We start from the raw sequence: 19,572 nt of genomic DNA, 5'->3' as shown, positions 1-19,572 counted from the left end.
CTGGTTGGTTGCCTGGAGACCTAGAGTGGGCATAAAGTAGACAGATCTTTGTCTACCATGTTACTGCCCTCAAAAGAGCATCCACTGTGAGTCATGTTGCAGACTGTACTCTCTAAAGAAGGCTGCAACAATTTCTCTAGTTGCACAATGTGCAATGTGAACTTCTTGCAAAGTGAACTTGGTACTATTCCCATCAACTAGGGAGGTCTTTAGTCCCTGCCTGTCAACTTGGGTGGACATTAGTCTCTACTTCACACAAAAGCACATAGAATTGACGCACATAGTTTTCAAAGCAACATCCCAGAAGACCTCTCCTATTCTCCAGGCACACATGCTCTTAGCATCCAGCCACCACACTGTGATGAAACCCAAACAATGGGAAAGCCCACATGGAGACACCACAGGTAGGCATTCCACCTGCCAACACACTGAGGTCCTAGCTCTCGGCCAGAATAAAGACACACCCCCAGACGATTCCAGTCCTAAGAGGTCAAGACACCCTCTGCCTTCAAATCTTAATAGGTAAGGTTACAGAAACTATGGGACAAGAATGAGGCACTCTGACTGTCCCTTGTATGAATTCCTAGCCCACAGAATCCATGAACATAATAAAGTGGCCGTTCTCAATCGCTAAGTTTGGATAGCTTTTTACAGAGCAATCGTAATTAGAGTAAAGCAATTAACAGCCAAATAGACAGAATGACTTGATCAGTTGACATCAGTCAGCTTGCTGTCAGTCACCTCAGTGTTGTTCGAGAGGTGCAAGAAGAAAGCAGCCACAGTGAAAAGTATGGACACTATGAGCAGATTGAGCAGCACAGGCTCCCATTCATCACGCTTATCCAGCTATTGCTGTTGCTAAATGCCCATCCTACGCTGATATACACCATTCCTCAAGGAGACCAGCCAGCTGTTCAGTGGTAATTGACTACACTGGACTCCATTCAGACATGAAAGAACGGACACATATTCTGGGTATGCCTGGGTATGGGTTTGTATTACTGCCTACAGGGCCTTAGCAAGTACCTTAATCCAGGGGCTTACAGAATATGTTACCTACCCAAATAGGATCCCTCATAACCTTGCACTGAACACAGGGACCCACTGAAGAGTAAAAAAAAAAAAAAAAAGAAAAGGTACAGCAGTGAGTATATGATCATATAATCCACTGGTTATATCACACCATTGCCATTTAAAAGCTGTTGATCTGACAGAATGATGAAACAGTCTTTTGAAAGAGCAGCTGACAGAGAAACTTGGGGATAATACCCTGAGTGGATCAGGCAACACACCCACAGGAGTAGTATAACCTTAAATTAATGACCATCGTATGGAGCTGTGGACTTTCCTGGTGACTAGACAGTATAGAATTCACCTGCAGTGCAGAAGATCTAAGTTTGATCACTGGTCAGGAAGATCTCCTGGAGAAGGGAATAGTTACCCACTCCATTATTCTTGCCTGGAGAATCCCATGGACAGAGGAGCCAGGCAGGCTACAGTTCATGGGGTGGCAAAGAGTCAGACATGACTGAAGCGACTTAGCACACAATCATGTGGAGCTGTGTCCTTAGCAAGTAGAACACACAAGTCCAAGGGTCCAATTTACCTTCACTCCCAGTAATCCACTTGGGATATCTGTGCTTCTACTCCCCATAAGTATAGACTCTAAGTGGCTAAGATGTCCTGGCTTCCAGAGGAGTAACAAAAACCTCCACAAAAGAACAAGGATCTCAAACTCCTGTGACAGTTGCCACCTAGCCACTGTGCATTCCCGTGCAAAAGATAAGCAGGCAAGAAAATTACCTTACCTTCCAGGCAAGGACAATTAACCCTGATTGTTAAGAGAAGGCATATTTAAATTTAATATGAGGTTGGAAGAAGACAGCAGGAACCCAAGTGACCCACTTAAATATCTGTCGGTGCTCCCTCCTAATTCTGAAAGCAAATTGACAAATATAACAGCTGCGGAAGTAGCTTGAGAAGGACACAGTGACCAGGATCCCAAGCTCTTTGAGGTCACTTCTCTATCAGAGTTATTCACTGTGGGTAAGGGAGATCTAGAAAAGGTGGTTTAAAAAATAAGATATAATGAATATCAGAGATCAAGGATGACAATGGTTCTGAGATCAGGGGTAGCAGCAGGGACTGAAATTCATTCCACAGACTTTCTTCTTGTATGTATCACTGAGAAAAGAGGCCTGCTTCTAGAGGACTGGGTACAAGATGAGATGAACTTGCATAAACAAACAAATATGAACTCCCTAAGGGGATAAGTATAGAAGGTGTGATGCACTGTCCAGAACCCTTTCTGCATGAAGACACTCATTCCCCCAGCTCCCAAGAGTGTTACCTCCTAAGCTTTCACAGTTGAGTTCCTCCTAGGATTCACCTTCAATCCAAGGGAGCCACCTCATCCTGAGATATGTTATGTCTTCCCCAGGGGCAGTCCACACCCAGTGATTGGTTAAAAGGAGCGGGGGTGAAAAGGGGTTTTCGTCTATCTGGGACATCTCTGAAGTCTACTCCAACTTCACAGTATCCCATTCACTCAGTTGAGACTCTGCTGTAACTGAGTCACAGCTCAACTTCTCTGTCTGCTGAATGCTAGCTCCCTCCCTCTCTTCCAGTGGTAGTTCCAAGACAGCACTCCCCAGGAAGATCCTCTGAAGAAGGCATGGCAACCCACACCAGTATTCTTGCCTGGAAAATCCCATGGACAGAGGAGCCTCGTGGGCTACAGTCCACAGGGTCGCACAGGATCAGATAAAACTATGCAACTAATACTCCCCAGGAAACCACCTGCACGTTAATCTTCCTCTCAACCCCCGACAAGCAGACACCTTATCCTACCTTGATCCATTCTACTAATTCCCATGTTGCTGCTGCTGCTAAGTCGCTTCAGTCGTGTCTGACTCTGTGCGACCCCATAGACGGCAGCCCACCAGGCTCCGCCATCCCTGGGATTCACCAGGCAAGAACACTGGAGTGGGTTGCCATTTCCTTCTCCAATGCATGGAAGTGAAAAGTGAAGTCGCTCAGTCATGTCCAACTCTTAGTGACCCCATGGACTGCAGCCTACCAGGCTCCTCCATCCATGGGATTTTCCAGGCAAGAGTACTGGAGTGGGTTGCTACTGCCTTCTCCGAATTCCCATGACGTAGGCCCATCTCCTTATAATAGTGATCAAGTGATTCCAGCTGATTCTCCCTGTTTGGGGGCCAATATCATGATCAGACTAACTCACCTGTTGTTCCTCCACTTGCAACTTCAAATCCAATCCCCCCAGAGCAACACACAATACTATGTTGGAAGTTTGCTTTACCAGTTTTCATCTTTTGCTTTATCAAACACTTCCCATTTGTACAAATGCTGAGTTTTCATTAATAATGATAAAACCTCTGGGATATCACAATAATTGTTGGGAGGATGACAGTTATGTACAATGAATGACAAACAGTCGATAGTTAAGCCACCAGAAAAAATTCTTAAGCAATTTTAAAATAATATTTAAAAATATATAGACTTTACTTTCTGACACAACTAAAGATATTTAAATACGATTTTCAAGTTTATAAGCTATTTCATCCTTTGTTCTAAGAATATCTATTCCAGCTTTTTTAGACATTCAACTGAATTAATATTGTTAATACATATAATATTCAACTAAATGATAAGCCATAACATACAGATGCCCACAGAGGCTCCTCTGTCCATGTAATTCCCCAGGCAAGAATACTGGAGTGGGTAGCCTTTCCCTTCTCCAGGGATCTTCTCAACCCAGGGATCAAACCCAGGTCTCCAGCACTGCAGGCAGATTCTTTACCATCTGAGCCACCAGAGAAGCCCTTAATATATATAATATTCAATTAAATTATAAACCATAACATACAGACAAACTTAAATCTTTAGGTATATAATTTTATACCAAATCATTAAGATACTGTGCAACTTCATCCAAAACAGACCATTGCCTCCAAAGTATCATAAGACAGAAAAATAAGAAGAAAAGAAAGATGCAAAAACAGGGAGTACTATTTTTTGTAAGTACTCTGAAATACAGCATTAAATATGTGAAGCAGTAAAAACATACAATCTATGATTAAACTCTTTTGAACAATGATTTCATTCATCTTTCACTATATTCCTTTACAAAAGTTTGTGATTTAATTTGAGATTTTTAAATTTCAAAAGAAATGATGGCACACTCCATTTAACAACATTATCCAGTGTGCAGACAGTCACAGACCACTAGTTTCAAGTATCTGGCTCAAATATGAAGAAGCACTGTTCAGATAAAAATTCACAAAACCGATGTTTCTCCATATTCTTCAAATAAAGAGGTCTGACTTTAAAACGCAACAATCATAACACAGTTATACTAAAAATTAATGAATTCCCAATTGTGAACAGCGAGTGCATAATGAATTTCAGGGCACTTCTCTGGCAACCAGACCGAATTAAGAGTTAAAGTTCTAAAGCCTCAACTGCCTCTGAAAATTTGGGGGGTGGTGATCAGTTAAAGAAAACATCAGCTGTTTAGAAATGCATGGCACTACAGCTGAATATAATACCTTTCCTGTTCTCTCTTAAAATGGTTTCCTATCGAAGCAGTTTCTGTATCAATCACACAATAGCCAGAATGGTACAGGGTTATACTATATGACACAATAACCACATTCAAAAAGCATAGAAAAAAAATCACTTTTATAGTAGCAAATGCTGTAGCTAAAAGCCTAAAACAAATCACTAAACTGCACTAATTTGTAAGCTTTGAGGTTTGAGGAACTCCCTGGCAGCTAAGAGAAGGGCAGAGCTTGCAATCAACTGTCCTCTGGAGCACAACAAGATTTTCAAGAAAAGAAACCCGTTGATATAGTCTGTTCAATTAACTTTGCAAAAAAATGCCCAAGCAATACCCGGAGGGAATTCAAGGCAAAAATCAGGCCAAATATCACATTTAACTCTCAATCTTACCAAGGCCAGTGACTGTTAATCAGCCTGGGGGGAAGTAAGTACTACACTTGACAGTGGTTGTTTTTTTTATAAGCATTACGCTTCCTATTTTACATGGACGAATATAACTACTTCTGCAGAATATCTAGTAGAGCCATGTCTTCATTTTTACAGGTCACTAATTATGAATGTGCTTAAAATATCCTACCACTCCAAAAATAAATTATAGTAGAGAGAGCCCTCAGTATGGGCATTTTGATTCTAAAAAAAAAAATGAAATTATAAATCATATCTTCCTTTTCCAAGTAAGAAAATTGTGATGTGAAGTGCTGACATGAGCTACCTATATATATATTTCTTGGCCAAAAAGCTAGAATTTATACCCAATCTGCATTTCAAATATAGAGTGTTTGAAATGTCTCATAAATGGCACAAGATGATTCAGGTAACTTGTATGATTCTGTCATAGTAGGTCTACACACACATATGTGAATATAATTTGATAATACATATAAGGATATATACAAATATTTATTTTGATATCCACTTCATATTTGATTTCAAATTGAGCCACTAGTAACTATATGGTAGTTATCAGTTTCAGATTTCTCATCTACCTCATTCAAAGATTATAGAGTATGGCATAATGTATATAAAACTCCTAGTAGAAGGTGTGGCATATAGGAGGCACTTGTAAAATGCAGTTATTCTATGAAAAAATTATGATATCCAATATTTGATTATTTTTCAATGATAGATGGAAAAAGAAAATAGATAATCCAAGTAAATTAAACTTGGTTTGAAAATATATTTTAGAATCCACACTTGAAGACAGATCTGTCTGTTGCTCTAAAATCCCATTTTGGAAAAGAGGAAAGACCAGTATAAAGACCTGGCTACCAGAGCAGGAGGGATGGTCTTCTGGGTATGCAAGTGACTGGACTTCAAGTTTATACATCACTATACTGCCGGTTAAATAAACTTCACATGTATTGCTCTTATACAGCTAAGAAACATTTCTTTTCTGTCAATTGCAAAAATACAGAAGAAAAAAAGTAATGGGAGTTTCTGGAGGTAATGTGGCAAATTGGAAATAGTACAAACAGGAATTATCACAAAAGATATTTAAAAACAAAATGAATGTTAGAAGAGATCCTGCACTCAACACTAAATCAGAGTCAGCTTTGGAAGGGAAGCAAGAAAGACATCCAGTCCCTCAAGCTAAGCCTAAAGTTTAGTCACTGCTCCATAAGACACACTCAGAAAACAGAGACACATACACTCCCACACTCACATAGAGAGTTAGCGTATATGAGTATATAGTCTACAGTATATACATATATACTCTACAAACAAATATAGGTGTTGTTTGTGTGTAGGTAGAAAGATGAATATCTTCTTTACACTTTCTCTGAAGCTGGAGAGGTGATTAAATGTAAAGGTTTCAAAGTATTTACTTCTTTGCATAAGTAAGCTTAGAAAGTTAAGATAATAACCAGTGAGTTTTCAATGATGACGGAAAATTAAAAACTTAAATGCTTTTTGAAATATCAAGCAAAATCACATCATTATAATTGAGTTCAACAGTAAATCATGAAATCACAGGAGCAGGAAGAAGGCCATTTTGAATCCAGCTGCTGTGACTGGAGGGATGCTTGTTGGTGCGACACAGGAAATCATCAGAGGATAAATAGCCTCTGAGTGAAAAGCCTGCAGCCCACTGGGAGTTATTCTTCTCTTGGGTAAAAAGGGGTAAGTTTCTAAATCCCAAACTTTACAGTGATTCTGTCATTATATCATTGCAATACGGCAGGGAATGGTCAAAATGGAATAGAGCTGTGCCTCCTTAGGAAATTATACAAATCTACATATGACTAAGAACAAAATTAGCCCCAAATTGAGGTTTGATTAATTATGGACTAAAACAGAGAACTTTAATATTAATACAGCAGCTCTGAACTAAAAAAAAAAAAGGCACAGGTAATATAGTCCAGTGTGAAACATGAAATAAATAAAAATATAAGTGAATACAAGAATATAAGTGGTGTTGGAGAAGACTCTTGAGAGTCCCTTGGACTGCAAGGAGATCCAACCAGTCCATCCTAAAGGAGATCAGTCCTGGGTGTTCACTGGAAGGACTGATGCTGAAGCTGAAACTCCAATACTTTGGCCACCTGATGAGAAGAGCTAACTCATTTGAAAAGACCCTGATGCTGGGAAAGATTGAGGGCAGGAAGAGAAGGGGACGTCAGAGGATGAGATGGTTGGATGGCATCACCGACTCGATGGACATGGGTTTGAGTGAACTCAGGGAGTTGGTGATGGACAGGGAGGCCTGGCGTGCTGCAGTTCATGGGGTCACAAAGAGTTGGACACAACTGAGTGACTGAACTGAACTGAACTGACAAGAATAAGAGAAGAATCACAGCAATGGTGAAGAATAAGCCATGAAAAAGAAGAAACAAGTTCAGAACCAGGATAAAAACCATAACTATACAACTTCTTGATAATAACATCACTAATTCTGATATATACCAAGATAAGACTGACAACTACAGAACTATACATCTACTAAACCTGTGTGTGTCACAGAGTCTACTTGTGTGTATATGCTTAAGTGACATGCCTAGCAAAGCTCGTATTGTTCATTCCATATAATGGGCAAAATTACTTTCAACTAATAATTTTGTTGTCTGTTTAAAGTCTTAAGTAAAGATGACCTTTTGGTTTGGTTACAGTACCTTACCAACATTCCCAGCCATTACAGAGCTAATAATCTGACACTAAGAAAACTAGTCTGAAGAATTTCTCCAATGCACTTAATTATGTGAATGGGTATTACCGAGTTGAATTATCTTTCACCCTTGAAAAGTAGAAAATAGTGTTTACCAAGGATAATTTAAATCCATTCTATATAAAAATGCATTTTTTAATAGTGTATAAGGTCCCAGGCTTATCATTTAATTCTACAGATACTTTTTTCTTTTTTAATAACTATGTGACTTGATGGGAAACAGCAATTTTAGTCACTCACTTTTGGGTCAGTTCAGTTGCTCAGTCATGTCCAACTCTTTGCAACCCCATGGACTGCAGCACGCCAGGCCTTCCTATCTATCACCAACTCCCACAGCTTACTCAAACGCATGTTTATTGAGTCAATGATGCCATCCAACCATCTCATCCTCTCTCATCCCCTTCTCCTCCCACTTTCAATCATTCCCAGCATCAAGGTCTTTTCAAATGAGTTAGTTCTTCGCATCAGGTGGCCAAAGTATTGGAGTTTCAGCTTCAGCATCAGTCCTTCCAATGAATATTCAGGACTGATTTCCTTTAGGATGGACTGGTTTGATCTCCTTGCAGTCCAAGGGACTCTCAAGAGTCTTCTCCAACACCACAGTTCAAAAGCATCAATTCTTCAGCACTCAGCTTTCTTTATAGTCCAACTTTCACCTCCATACATGACTACTGGAAAAACAAAAGCTTTGACTAGATGGACCTTTGTTAGCAAAATAATATCTCTGCTTTTTAATATTCTGCATAGGTTGGTCATAGCTTTTCTTCCAAGGAGAAAGTGTCTTTTAATTTCATGGCTGCAGTCACCATCTGCAGTGCTTTTGGAGCCCCCCAAAATAAAATATGTCACTATTTCCATTGTTTCCCCATTTATTTGCCATTAAGTGATGGGACCAGATGCCATGATCTTAGTTTTCGGAATGTTGAGTTTTAAGCGAACATTTTCACTCTCCCCTTTCACCTTCATCAAGTGGCTCTTTAGTTCTTCGCTTTTTGTCATAAGGGTGTCATCGGCATATCTGAGGTTATTAATATTTCTCCTGGCAATCTCGATTCCAGCATGTGCTTCATCCAGTTCAGCAGTTTTTTGATGTACTCTGCATATAAGTTAATTAAACAGGGTGACAACATACAGCCTTGACATACTCCTTTTCCGATTTGAAACCAGTTTGTTGTTCTATGTCCAGTTCTAACTGTTGCTTCTTGACCTGCATACAGATTTCTCAGGAGGCAGGTCAGGTGGTCTGGTATTTCCATCTCTTGAACAATTTTCCACAGTTTGTTGTTATCCACACAGTCAAAGGTTTTGGAATAGTCAATAAAGCAGAAGTAGATATTTTTCTGGAACTCTCTGGCTTTTTTGATGATCCAACAGATATTGGCAATTTGTTCTTTGGTTCTTCTGCCTTTTCTAAACCCAGCTTGAACATCTGGAAGTTCACGGTTCACGTACTGTTGAAGCCTGGCTTGGAGAATTTTGAGCATTACTTTGCTAGCCTGTGAGATGAGTGCAACTGTGCAAATATACAATAAATCTGTGATAGCTTCATTTAATGATTTATTCTCACTTTATCTGGTTTTATTTTTAAATTATCAATTACTTGTATGCTTACAAATAAATCCCTATTTTTCCCATTTGGATGTATCATTTTTATAGTGCTATTTTTCATTTAGCCTCAAAATGGCATGATATTGAGACTATTCTTGCTCTTTGATACAAAAGGGATATTTATACACATATTTGAACACATATAAATATACTCATTATGATAAGGTCGGGGTGACATTAATAGTCTCTGGAGCTCATAAATGAGGAGGGATACCAGCTCTCCACCCTGACCCCCACCCCCACCATTAAAGAGCAAAAGGACAAACTCCAAGGTTATGTGAATTCAGAGGATAACAGCCAAAGGAGCAACACCAAACACAGAGGTATACAAGATAGAGTATCAAATGGCATTCTTGTGCACATATGAATATTACATGTACTATTTAAAATATACCATCTGATTTACTTTCTGTTTGACAAATGAGAATTTTTTCCAGATTATAATTTCTTGCTCTCTATTACTTCCTGCCCCCTTACTCTGTTCTGAGAACCAAATGGCACTCCTACTAGAGTCCAATTGTTGCACCCCTGAGTGTGCTTTTCTAAGACAGAGGACAGTCGCTATGTACTCTCCCTCTCCTCCAGATATAAAATGCAACCATACTTTATTTTTGCTGTCATTTACATTTTTTCTTATGTAACAGTCCACTTTCCTAAAAGTTTATTAGATACAGAAACTGAGGGGTAGAAAGATTAAGAAAAAAATTTTTTTTTGCCTGTGGTCATGCAGTAGAGCAGCAGGTGAATGAAAAGAAAGCCCAAGTTCACCAAGAGTTTTCAACCACATCATCCTTCTCTGAATGAGAATTTTTAAAAATAATAATAATAAAAGCACATATCTCTCTTTTCTTAAGGGCAATGAATTCATCTCAGTGGCTGTACATTTGTAAAGAACATGATGTTTTAAGTCATTCCGGACTCACAGTTCACTACTTCTTAGTAGACAGTCTAAAAAAGCTTTGATAAGTCTTTGACTTTAACTCCAAAAGGATCCCCTATGTAAGTTCAAAGCTTCCCAAGACTGCCTCGAATTGGGGAGGGCTCAGTATCCTACAGGAACTTAAGAGATAACTGTCTTATCTTCTGATGAGCAGGTTAGGTGGCTTCACATTGAACAGACACAAATCTAGGAATCTGGTGGACACAAATACCTGAACAAGTTTCAGGGTATTATCCAGTAAAATTTATTTCACAGATTTACAAGCTTTGGGAAGGGAGAGTTACCAAAGGTTAAAGGATGGACACATTTTTCTAGTTGGAGTAAACTTTGGAGAAACTGCTTAGGCTTAAAACTAGACAAGTGCTGGAAAAGACTCTTGAGAGTCCCCTGGACTGCAAGGAGATTAATTCAGTCAATCCTAAAGGAAATCAACTGTGAATATTCATCAGAAGGACTGATGCTGAAGCTGAAGCTCCAATACTTTGGCCACCTGATGCAAAAAGCCAACTCATTGGAAAAGACCTGACTCACTGGAAAAGACCCTGAAGCTGGGAAAGATTGAAGGCAAAAGGAGAAGAAGGCGGTAGAGGATGAGATGATTAGGTAGCAATACCAGTGCAACAGACATGAATTTGAGCAAACTCCGAGAGACAGTGGAGAACAGAGGAGCCTGGCATGCCAGGAGGAAAGCCCCACATACAGTCTATGCAGTCACAAAGAGTCAGAAACGATTTAACTACTGAGCAACAACAACAAGTTGCAGGGTTATTTTTCTCTCTGCCCCCTGTTCCTATAGCTGGAATCCATGTTGTAGCATTGCCCTTTCCTTCCTTTTTACCTATGTACCACCAACCTACTTGAAAGATTCAAATTATGATGTACCAGTTTTTTCAAGTTTCCTTGAAAAGCTATCAGTGCTTTCTCCTATCCTGGCACAAATGTTTGTGTATTTCTCAGTCTTGATTGTTTTTCCACTTGGCTTTATCTTCTCAATTAACTTGCAAACTCGGAGTTCATGGGGGCCTCCAACTCTTCAGTAATAAGTGGACCTGAGGTTTGGCCTGGATTCAATTCACAGCTCCGCAGAAATAACAGAGAGAATGTCCCAGTGTTTAATCTGTGTCTATCTCTCCTTGCTGCTGCTGCTAAGTCACTTCAGTCGTGTCCGACTCTGTGTGACCCCATAGACGGCAGCCCACCAGGCTCCCCCATCCCTGGGATTCTCCAGGCAAGAACACTGGAGTGGGTTGCCATTTCCTTCTCCAATGCATGAAAGTGAAAAGTGAAAGTGAAGTCGCTCAGTCGTGTCCAACTCCCAGCGACCCCCTGGACTGCAGCCCACCAGGCTCCTCTGTCCATGGGATTTTCCAGGCAGGAGTACTGGAGTGGGGTGCCATTTCCTTCTCCACTATCTCTCCTTATGTGCAATCAATTAGCAGGTAGCATACTCTGGTCCACTGGGACTATAGGCCCTATTTAAGAATTCTCCATTTTTCCCATTCAGGAGAACAGAAAAATCTCCCTAAAGACCCCTTTATGTCAAATGGTAGCCATTTTTTTCTTCCTCTGTTTGACATGCATGAATAAAGTTCTACTTAGTTAAAAAAAATTTTTTTTTGCTGTTTTTGCTGCCACTTAAAGGGCAGATACACTTTTCCGATACTGTTTTCAGGCCAGCATCTGATTTCCTGCTCACCTCTTTGAGATGTCAGTGCCCTTTATACTGTCCTTTAGTACTGTGGGAGGCCTAGCTATGAACCAACCCTTCCTCTCTCAGATATATATATGTATTTCCCTTTCCACAGAGTAACTCCATTATTTTTTTATCCCTCCCACTCTCATTACAACAAAACAGGACAAGAAATATGCTGCTTGCAGATATGGTAGCATGTCACATATCTGACCCCATCTGCTAACCACATAATAGTCCTTGGTACAGTTTTGTCGGGGAACAGTAAGAAACTGATGTCTCCTATCGTTATGCAAAGTCGTAGTGGTAACTTACTAAAAGAAAGAGTAAGTTACATCATCATTTCCAATACCTTTACTCCTACCATAATATGTCTTTAACTGATAAATTTATGGTGAATGTGTAACAGCCAAAGAAAAAAAAAATGTTCCTAATATTTGAAATCCTTTTCTGTGATTTTCTGTGAACTCCTGGGGAATGTATGATCTGGATTATGAAATGGAAATCATCTTTCTTCCTGAATTAATCAATTACATCAACAGGGAAGAAAATAAAATGTTTTAAAACAAAGATTAGAAATGGTATCTTGGAAATAGTATCTTGGAAGAGTAGTAAGAAACCAATATAAAAAAGCTTAACTGGGATCAGTTCAAGGTGGTATAGTTAAGAACAAAAATGGAATTGTACTGGCATAAAATGGGAAATTACTAAGTGCGTACCCCAATTAAGAAGATGAGGAATTTTAGCAAGATGGCAAAAAGGATCATTCCAGGGAATAAGTCTGGACTGTGGAAAAAGAGTTGTGAAATTTCTTTCTGTAAAGAAAAGTCACAAAGAACATAGGACCACTGTCTGAGTAGCATAATACAAAGCTATTGTGTCATAAATTAGTGAGATGATTTAATGCCATCATAAAGTCTCTTCTTACTTGCAACTTTATGGTTTTACAGAACCAAAAGTTTATTAATTGGATTTGAAAATAAAAATAGGATACAGTGCTGTATGAATGAAATCATTTATTCAGTCTGCTCTAAGTAATATATTTACATTGACAGTCACTGAAGCAAAGAAATGAAATTTCATTTTGAGGGACTATTCAGTTAACGGCAATTACAGTGAAGCTAAAAACGTTCACCCTATTCATACTTGAAATGCATTCAGTATAATACTTTGCTTGTCCTTCCAAAAAGCCAAAAGGGAAAGTAAGATCTTCCCCAATTCAACTGGGAGCTGATAGCACATTCCTTTGGTTCACTGCAGCTGCCAAGAGCTCAGTTCCAGGACTAGGAGGGTATAACTGGCTCTTTGCCTTAGATTTTGTTGATTGCAAGCCTTGAGCCTATCTCTTCCAAGACTCTTCCCAAAGCATGAGAACCAAGCCTGAGAACATGAATGATGAATTATCTGTATAGATGGAAAGCAACCCAAGATCATGGTTCCTAACACTATCTTAAGACATAAACTGAACCCATAGGCTAATGCAATTAGCTGCATCCCCATGAGTCTTACCCTAGTCACATTAAAACAGTACATTTAGGAATACAGAGCACATTTTTTCCTGAAGAATTTGCTCATACCCCATTTCTCAAAATCAGTTCAAGGTAGTTTGCCTTACAAAACAAAAACAAAAAGAATTTTACAATATCAGTAAGAAGAGTTGGTACCAGAGGCAATAAAATTAAGCAAAGATGATGAAGAAAAATGCATTCCTTGAATTTCTTTTATGACATCTATTCAGCAGCATTGCTTCACCCCTAAATTTTTAACCTCTGATTCCTAATTGTCAGGACCCTGGCATCCTCACTGATTTGTTCACTAGAAAATGATTTCTTAGGCTTGATGTGCAACCTGGTCAATCTAAAATACTTAATAAATCACTTAGAGGCTTCCCAGGGACAAACAGGACATGAGTAATTAATACTGTATAAAATAATCTGCTCATCTGGCATGTGAATTTTCAGTAACATAAACAGTAAGGACAACTTTGAATGGACAAAAATCATCTGGAGATACAAAGGACAGCCTACTTTTTCTTGTGATGGTGACCAAAGTGGTGATGATTAAGGATGTGCTGTGTGTGTGTGTGTGTGTGTGTGTGTGTGTTCTCAGGTGTACATACGGATAGTGGAGTGAGAAGTGGGAAGAGAAAAGGTTAAAGCTAACTGTAAACGAAAGAGCTTCAGATTTACTTTTTAAACAACATTCAGTAAAGTCCATCCTCCCTCCTCCCATAGACTGACACCCTAAATATGTGTTTGATCAAAAAGCGGTACCTGATCACAAGGTTTCTCCAAACTCAAATGGGCTAAAAATCACAATTCATTGCACCTTGGGATAATCTTGCCGTGAGGATGGCAATATTCTGGGACCAGATGTAATGGTCAACTGACCTTCCAGAGCACTTTTATCCCTTTGGGTCAAGCTGTACATTTAGATTCAACCCACTGACAGCCTTCCAGATCCTTCTTCTCTACCTTATCCTTTGGTTCTCAATTCCACCAATCTTTTCTGTCAGCTACTGCCTGAGGTGTCATTCTTAAAATTTGTGAGAATAATTGATATTACTTGAATTGAGAGCATACAGCTTGCTAATTTGTCATATACATGTTGATAAATTTATTCTATTTACTGTTTCTAGCACATCCTGCAAGCTATTTATGGGCAGTACATTAACTATATTAGGACACCAAGTCATCAGTCGATTTGGCTCCCCTTAAAAACTATTCAAAGACATTTACTTGGTTTTTCAATTGCAGTGGGGATTTGTTCTGCACTAATGCAGTTATAAGGCTTCTCTGATGGCTAAGTAAAGAATCTGTGGAGATGCGGGCTTGATCTCTGGGTCAGGAAGATCCCCTGGAGAAGGAAATGGCAACCCATTCCAGTATTCTTGCCTGTGAAATCCCATGTACAGAGGAGCCCAATGGGCAACAGTCCATGGGGTTGCAAACAGTCAGACATGACTGCGTGTGACTAAAAAACAACAGTGATTATAACAGCAATTATAATTTTTTATTAACCTCCTTGGAAATTATAATAGGTCACAGGTAAAAAATATAGTATTTTTTTTCCTTTTTAAAGAAGACAATTGTGAAGTTTACAAGAGATATGACTCTCAAAATTATGTAATTATCAACAGGTTCTCTAAGAAACAAGTAAAACATCCACAGAACAATTTACAAAGAAAGCTTTAAAAACTAGGAAAATACTTTGGATCACTCTGCTCTAAGTATTGCACTAGTATACACTTAACTGGGGTTTACATTTTGACCCTGAATGCTATGTTTACTAGTTTTCCTAAGCTTAATGCAATGGGTTTAGTGCAACAAAATTCACAATGTCAAAAATGGGTACCAGTTCACAGTTCTTTAATGACTTTTTAGTTTCAGTGATGTTTAATATAGTAAAAAGAATATTAAAATAAAACTTTACAATTCCAAGATTATTTTACTAAAAAGGTTTGACTACAAATAACTTTTTTAAATTCAAGATGGGACAATATATAATTAAGGAAACTGATTCTGAAGACTGCACAAATATAGATATCTACAGGGAAAAATATCATTTCGAAAATTGCTTTTTAATAACATCAGAATCATTGGTGAACGGTAGACAGGCAGATATAAATCAAAGGATAATCTTCCTTACCCATATGCCACATATCCACAAATCTCAGCTACAATGAAGTAAGTCTGCTAAGCAATATTCCCAGATAAATGACGATAAGTTCCTAGTTCCATAGCAGAAACTTTTATACTTAAGTAGTTCACAAAGGACCAAACAGATCAAGCACAACAGGAAGACAATTAGAGTTAACTCGAGACAGTATAAACTATGCATTAAAACAAATATTCCCAATTACTTTAAAAAAATCTGAATTTCATGCTCAGAATTTTCCAGGCGAGCAGTAGAAGAGTGAGGGACTGACCAGCTATTTCAAAGAAGAAAAGTCACAGTGATGTATTTTTAAATCTTGTAATTAATTTTAGACCGCAATGAAATGATTTTGCCTAAACTACCTATAAAATAATTTTATTTCCTCTTGATCCTAGCTACTAGAAGACAAAATTAAGAAGTAATCCTTTGTGTATACCATGGATGGTTTTAGATCTGCAAATACAGGTAAATAAAGGGATACAGGGGCATAGACTTTTATGCTAGCAAAGTTCCTACCGAGTCTTTGATGTGTCTGTTTATAATTGTCGTGCTTTTTTAAATTAAATTATTTTCAAGACTCCTTATGTAAAATGTTCAAAACACACTTCTTATAATCTTACACTTAACTCTTATTATCTATGTCTATTTTACAGCTGATCAATGTTTTAAGCCTAAATAAAAATAAAATCTTCTCTTCCCCATAAATGCTTTCACAAATGAAAATAAAGCTACTTCAGGTTAAGAAAGGTCATGGTTTACAAAGTCAAAGCAATGGAATTTGCAGTTTTATCAGTGGTTCTCAGACTTTAGCTTATATTATAATCATCACCTGAGGTGAAAAACCCAGAATGTGGGTCCCACACTCAGAATTTCTGATTTAGAAAGCCTGGGAGGGGTCCGAGAATTTGCATTCCTAACAAGTTCCCAGGGGACATTGATGCTGAAGGTTAGGGGTACCCACTTTGAGAATCTAACTTCTGTGACACAAAAGACAGATTTGAAAAATAATAGATAAATATAGTTTTCACCTATCTAATAGCTATGACATTTATAACGACTAGAGATGCTGCCTAATTTTCACACAAAGCCAATTCTATTCCTAGCTAAGTGACTAATAACCACACCAACAGTAAAAAAAGAAAAAGAAGACCACCACCTTCATAACTAAGATCAGTTCAGTAGCAGAAATGCTTCCCCCCTTAATGTCAATCAGCTTGAGCACAGGATCATTTTGATGCAATTGTTCTAGGTCCTAGATCTTATGCTTTGCCACTACCCAAAATGAACTTGCCAGAGCAAATAACCTAAATGGCAAAAAGTGACAGAAAAATGGAACACTGCCTCTCTAATCCAGACAGTTCCAAAACATCCCTTACCCCTCACCCAACTGTCTCACTTCTCATTATCTCCTACACACACACACACACACAAAAAAAAAAAAAAAAAACCCTCTGTTTATTTGGGTTAATATGAACCAATGGGAGAGAAATAAAGACTTGGATAAGCAGAGTTCAGACTCTCTCAGACTAGGGAACAGCTTCCTGAGAAGATTCTATCGTTTATCTGCAACGTTGGTCCGCCCTTAGAATCCCAGCCACTCTCAGATGCCAGACATCAGTGTCCAGCAAAAGTCAAAAGAGTTCTAAATGAATTCCTGCTAGTCAAGGCCCCACCTCCTGCCATCAGCCAAGCGGGTAAGATCTCCGGAGAGTCTCGGCAACTCTCTCCTACATGCAACACCACCACCAGCACCACCACCAAGAAAGCTCTCAATTTCATTCTGGAAAGAGGGAGTGCGGAGAGAGGAGATAATCAGATGCTTAGAGCTGGCAGAGAGTGAGGATCTCCTGACTAGAGCCAAGGAGGGAGGCAGGAAGACAGGCAAGGGGAGTAGCCGCAGAAGCTCAGCACAGACCAGTGCTCTCCGCTCCAGACCCTCTCCCTCCACCCCCAGCACGGCTTAGCCCTGGACCAGACACAGCGGAGAGAGTTAAGGCTCGGTCGGATTTCGCGGCTCGGTTCGCAAACAGCTGCCCACTGCGCACTCTAGGCTCCCAGAGTTCGAGGACTCAAGGTCCCCTGGCATCTGCGCCCACTCCAAAGTCACTTCTAAGGTCCGCGCTTCCACAGACACTCATGCCCTTTACCCCCGGGCAGCTTCTGTGGTGCTGGGGTCTCGGCCCTAGGGAAATGGAAATCACAGGCCGGGGGTCGGGGTTGAGGGCGGGGAGGTGTGTTGATGTGCAAATTTCATTTTTTCTGGATGTCGGCCATAGCCTAGATGCTTTGGGGGAGTCTCGGCCTACTGTCCCCTCAAGGGCTGTTCTCCTAACCTTCCCACCATACCTCGAAAATACAAAAGTTATTTTTCCTTTGTGTCACCGCCTGCTTGTCCCAGGAGAAGACGTACCTTTCAGTTCAGCCAAAGCCTGAGGGTGTGTGTGTGTGTATCTTTCAATCTCGAAAGCCAAGGGTGCCAACTGCTGACAGGCAAAGGAACCTGGATTTGCTCTTGAGGACTTAAAAACATCCGAGTCAACAAGCCTGCCCTTCTCTCGATCCTAGCCCGACCAGCCCTGGGTTTTCCAGAGAACTGAGATTGTGTTCCAGTTGCAATGAGCTTGCGTCCTGCCCCGGAGCCGAGACGCGCGGACTTGGCTGTCCGTTCATTCATGCATTTGCTCATCCATTCACATAAACATGTTCCTTAATTGCGTCTGGCACCGAGAATCTTGACTTCTATTTTCCCCTCCCAAGTCAGTGCTCATGGCAACGGCTGGTGCAGGATGTAACTCGACTGTCAACCCACTTCCTGAGCCGGAAAATCAAGTCAAGGAGACATTCCACTCCCCCCTCTCCCCTCAAAGAAGGAAAAGGTGGGAAGGAGAAAGCTGGGGGAGGAGGATGGAGGGCAGAGAGCAATGGGAAGCTCACTAGGGTCACATTCGAAGCTTCCCTTCGGAGGAAACGGCGACATCGACGCCAAAGCCTGCAAGGAGCCCAATCATCATTAAACCCAAGACTGCTAGAGCTCCGGTCCCCAGAGGGGATAAATCAAGTGCAAAGTCACTCATTCGCATGAGTGCGGGGCTGCCGGCTCGACCCAACACTGAACCCGAACCGAGGCGCTGGGAGAGCGGCTCGCAGCCCAATCCGCAGCGCGCTCGCTGCCTCCTTATCGCTCCCAATAACGTGACGAAGTGTAAATCAAAAGCCACGCCGGGAGGGGCCCCAGAACGGCGCGAGTCGTGCATTTTCGCTCACCAGCCTATCTTACCTAAGAATCACAAGGTCACGACAGCGTCGCGATTCCACTCACCGTACACTCCTTGGCCAGAGATTCCCTCCAGGAGGACTGTCAGCAGCCACACGAGACCGTACACTAAATCCATCTTCACGTGAACATGAACATATCCAGCCCGGGGGGGACGCAGCGGGACCTTCTGGAGGCCGGCGGCCAGCCGGGCGCGCTCCGCTAGCGCCTCAGCCGAGACGAGGTGCCTGGGAATCGCTCGCGGAAGAGAGAAGCGCCGTGCGTCCGTCCTTTCCCCGCGGCGGCCGAAAGCGGAGCGCAGGAGCCCCGCACACCCCACACTCATGCACGCACACACACACACACAGACACACACACTCACACAACACAATACCCTGACACAGACTTCCACGCACGCCTCACTCACACCGGGAGCCTGGGAAAATCGCAGACTCCGGGGAGGAGCAGGGGGCGTGCTGGGAAGCGGAGCCGCGAGGCGAAGGGTTCTTCAGGGGAGCCGGCTCGAGTCTCCGCAGCGGCGGCGGCGGCGGCGCGCTGGGCCAGCGGCGGGTGCGGGCGAGGGGCCGGGTGTGCCGAGCGGTGCGAGCCTGGCGCGGGCAGCCAGGGAGCAGGAAGTGGCCTCTGACTCGGGGCACCGAGCAGGGGCTTCCTCGCTT

The 19,572-nt window shown here is 41.0% G+C and overlaps 1 protein-coding gene across 1 annotated transcript in view; it reads right to left on the bottom strand.

Moving 5' to 3' along the window:
* MDGA2 (MAM domain containing glycosylphosphatidylinositol anchor 2) overlaps positions 1-19,241 on the bottom strand; it is a 915,505-nt gene extending 896,264 nt beyond the window's left edge. The window contains exon 1 of the mRNA XM_070378526.1: positions 18,962-19,241. Coding sequence (XP_070234627.1) covers positions 18,962-19,241 — 280 coding nt within the window. The remainder of the gene's footprint in view (positions 1-18,961) is intronic.
* Between the last annotated feature and the right edge of the window lie 331 nt (positions 19,242-19,572).

This window comes from Bos mutus, chromosome 10 (assembly GCF_027580195.1).
Source record: "Bos mutus isolate GX-2022 chromosome 10, NWIPB_WYAK_1.1, whole genome shotgun sequence".
NCBI classification, from domain to species: Eukaryota; Metazoa; Chordata; class Mammalia; order Artiodactyla; family Bovidae; genus Bos; species Bos mutus.
This window is presented reverse-complemented; position numbering and strand designations above follow the sequence as displayed.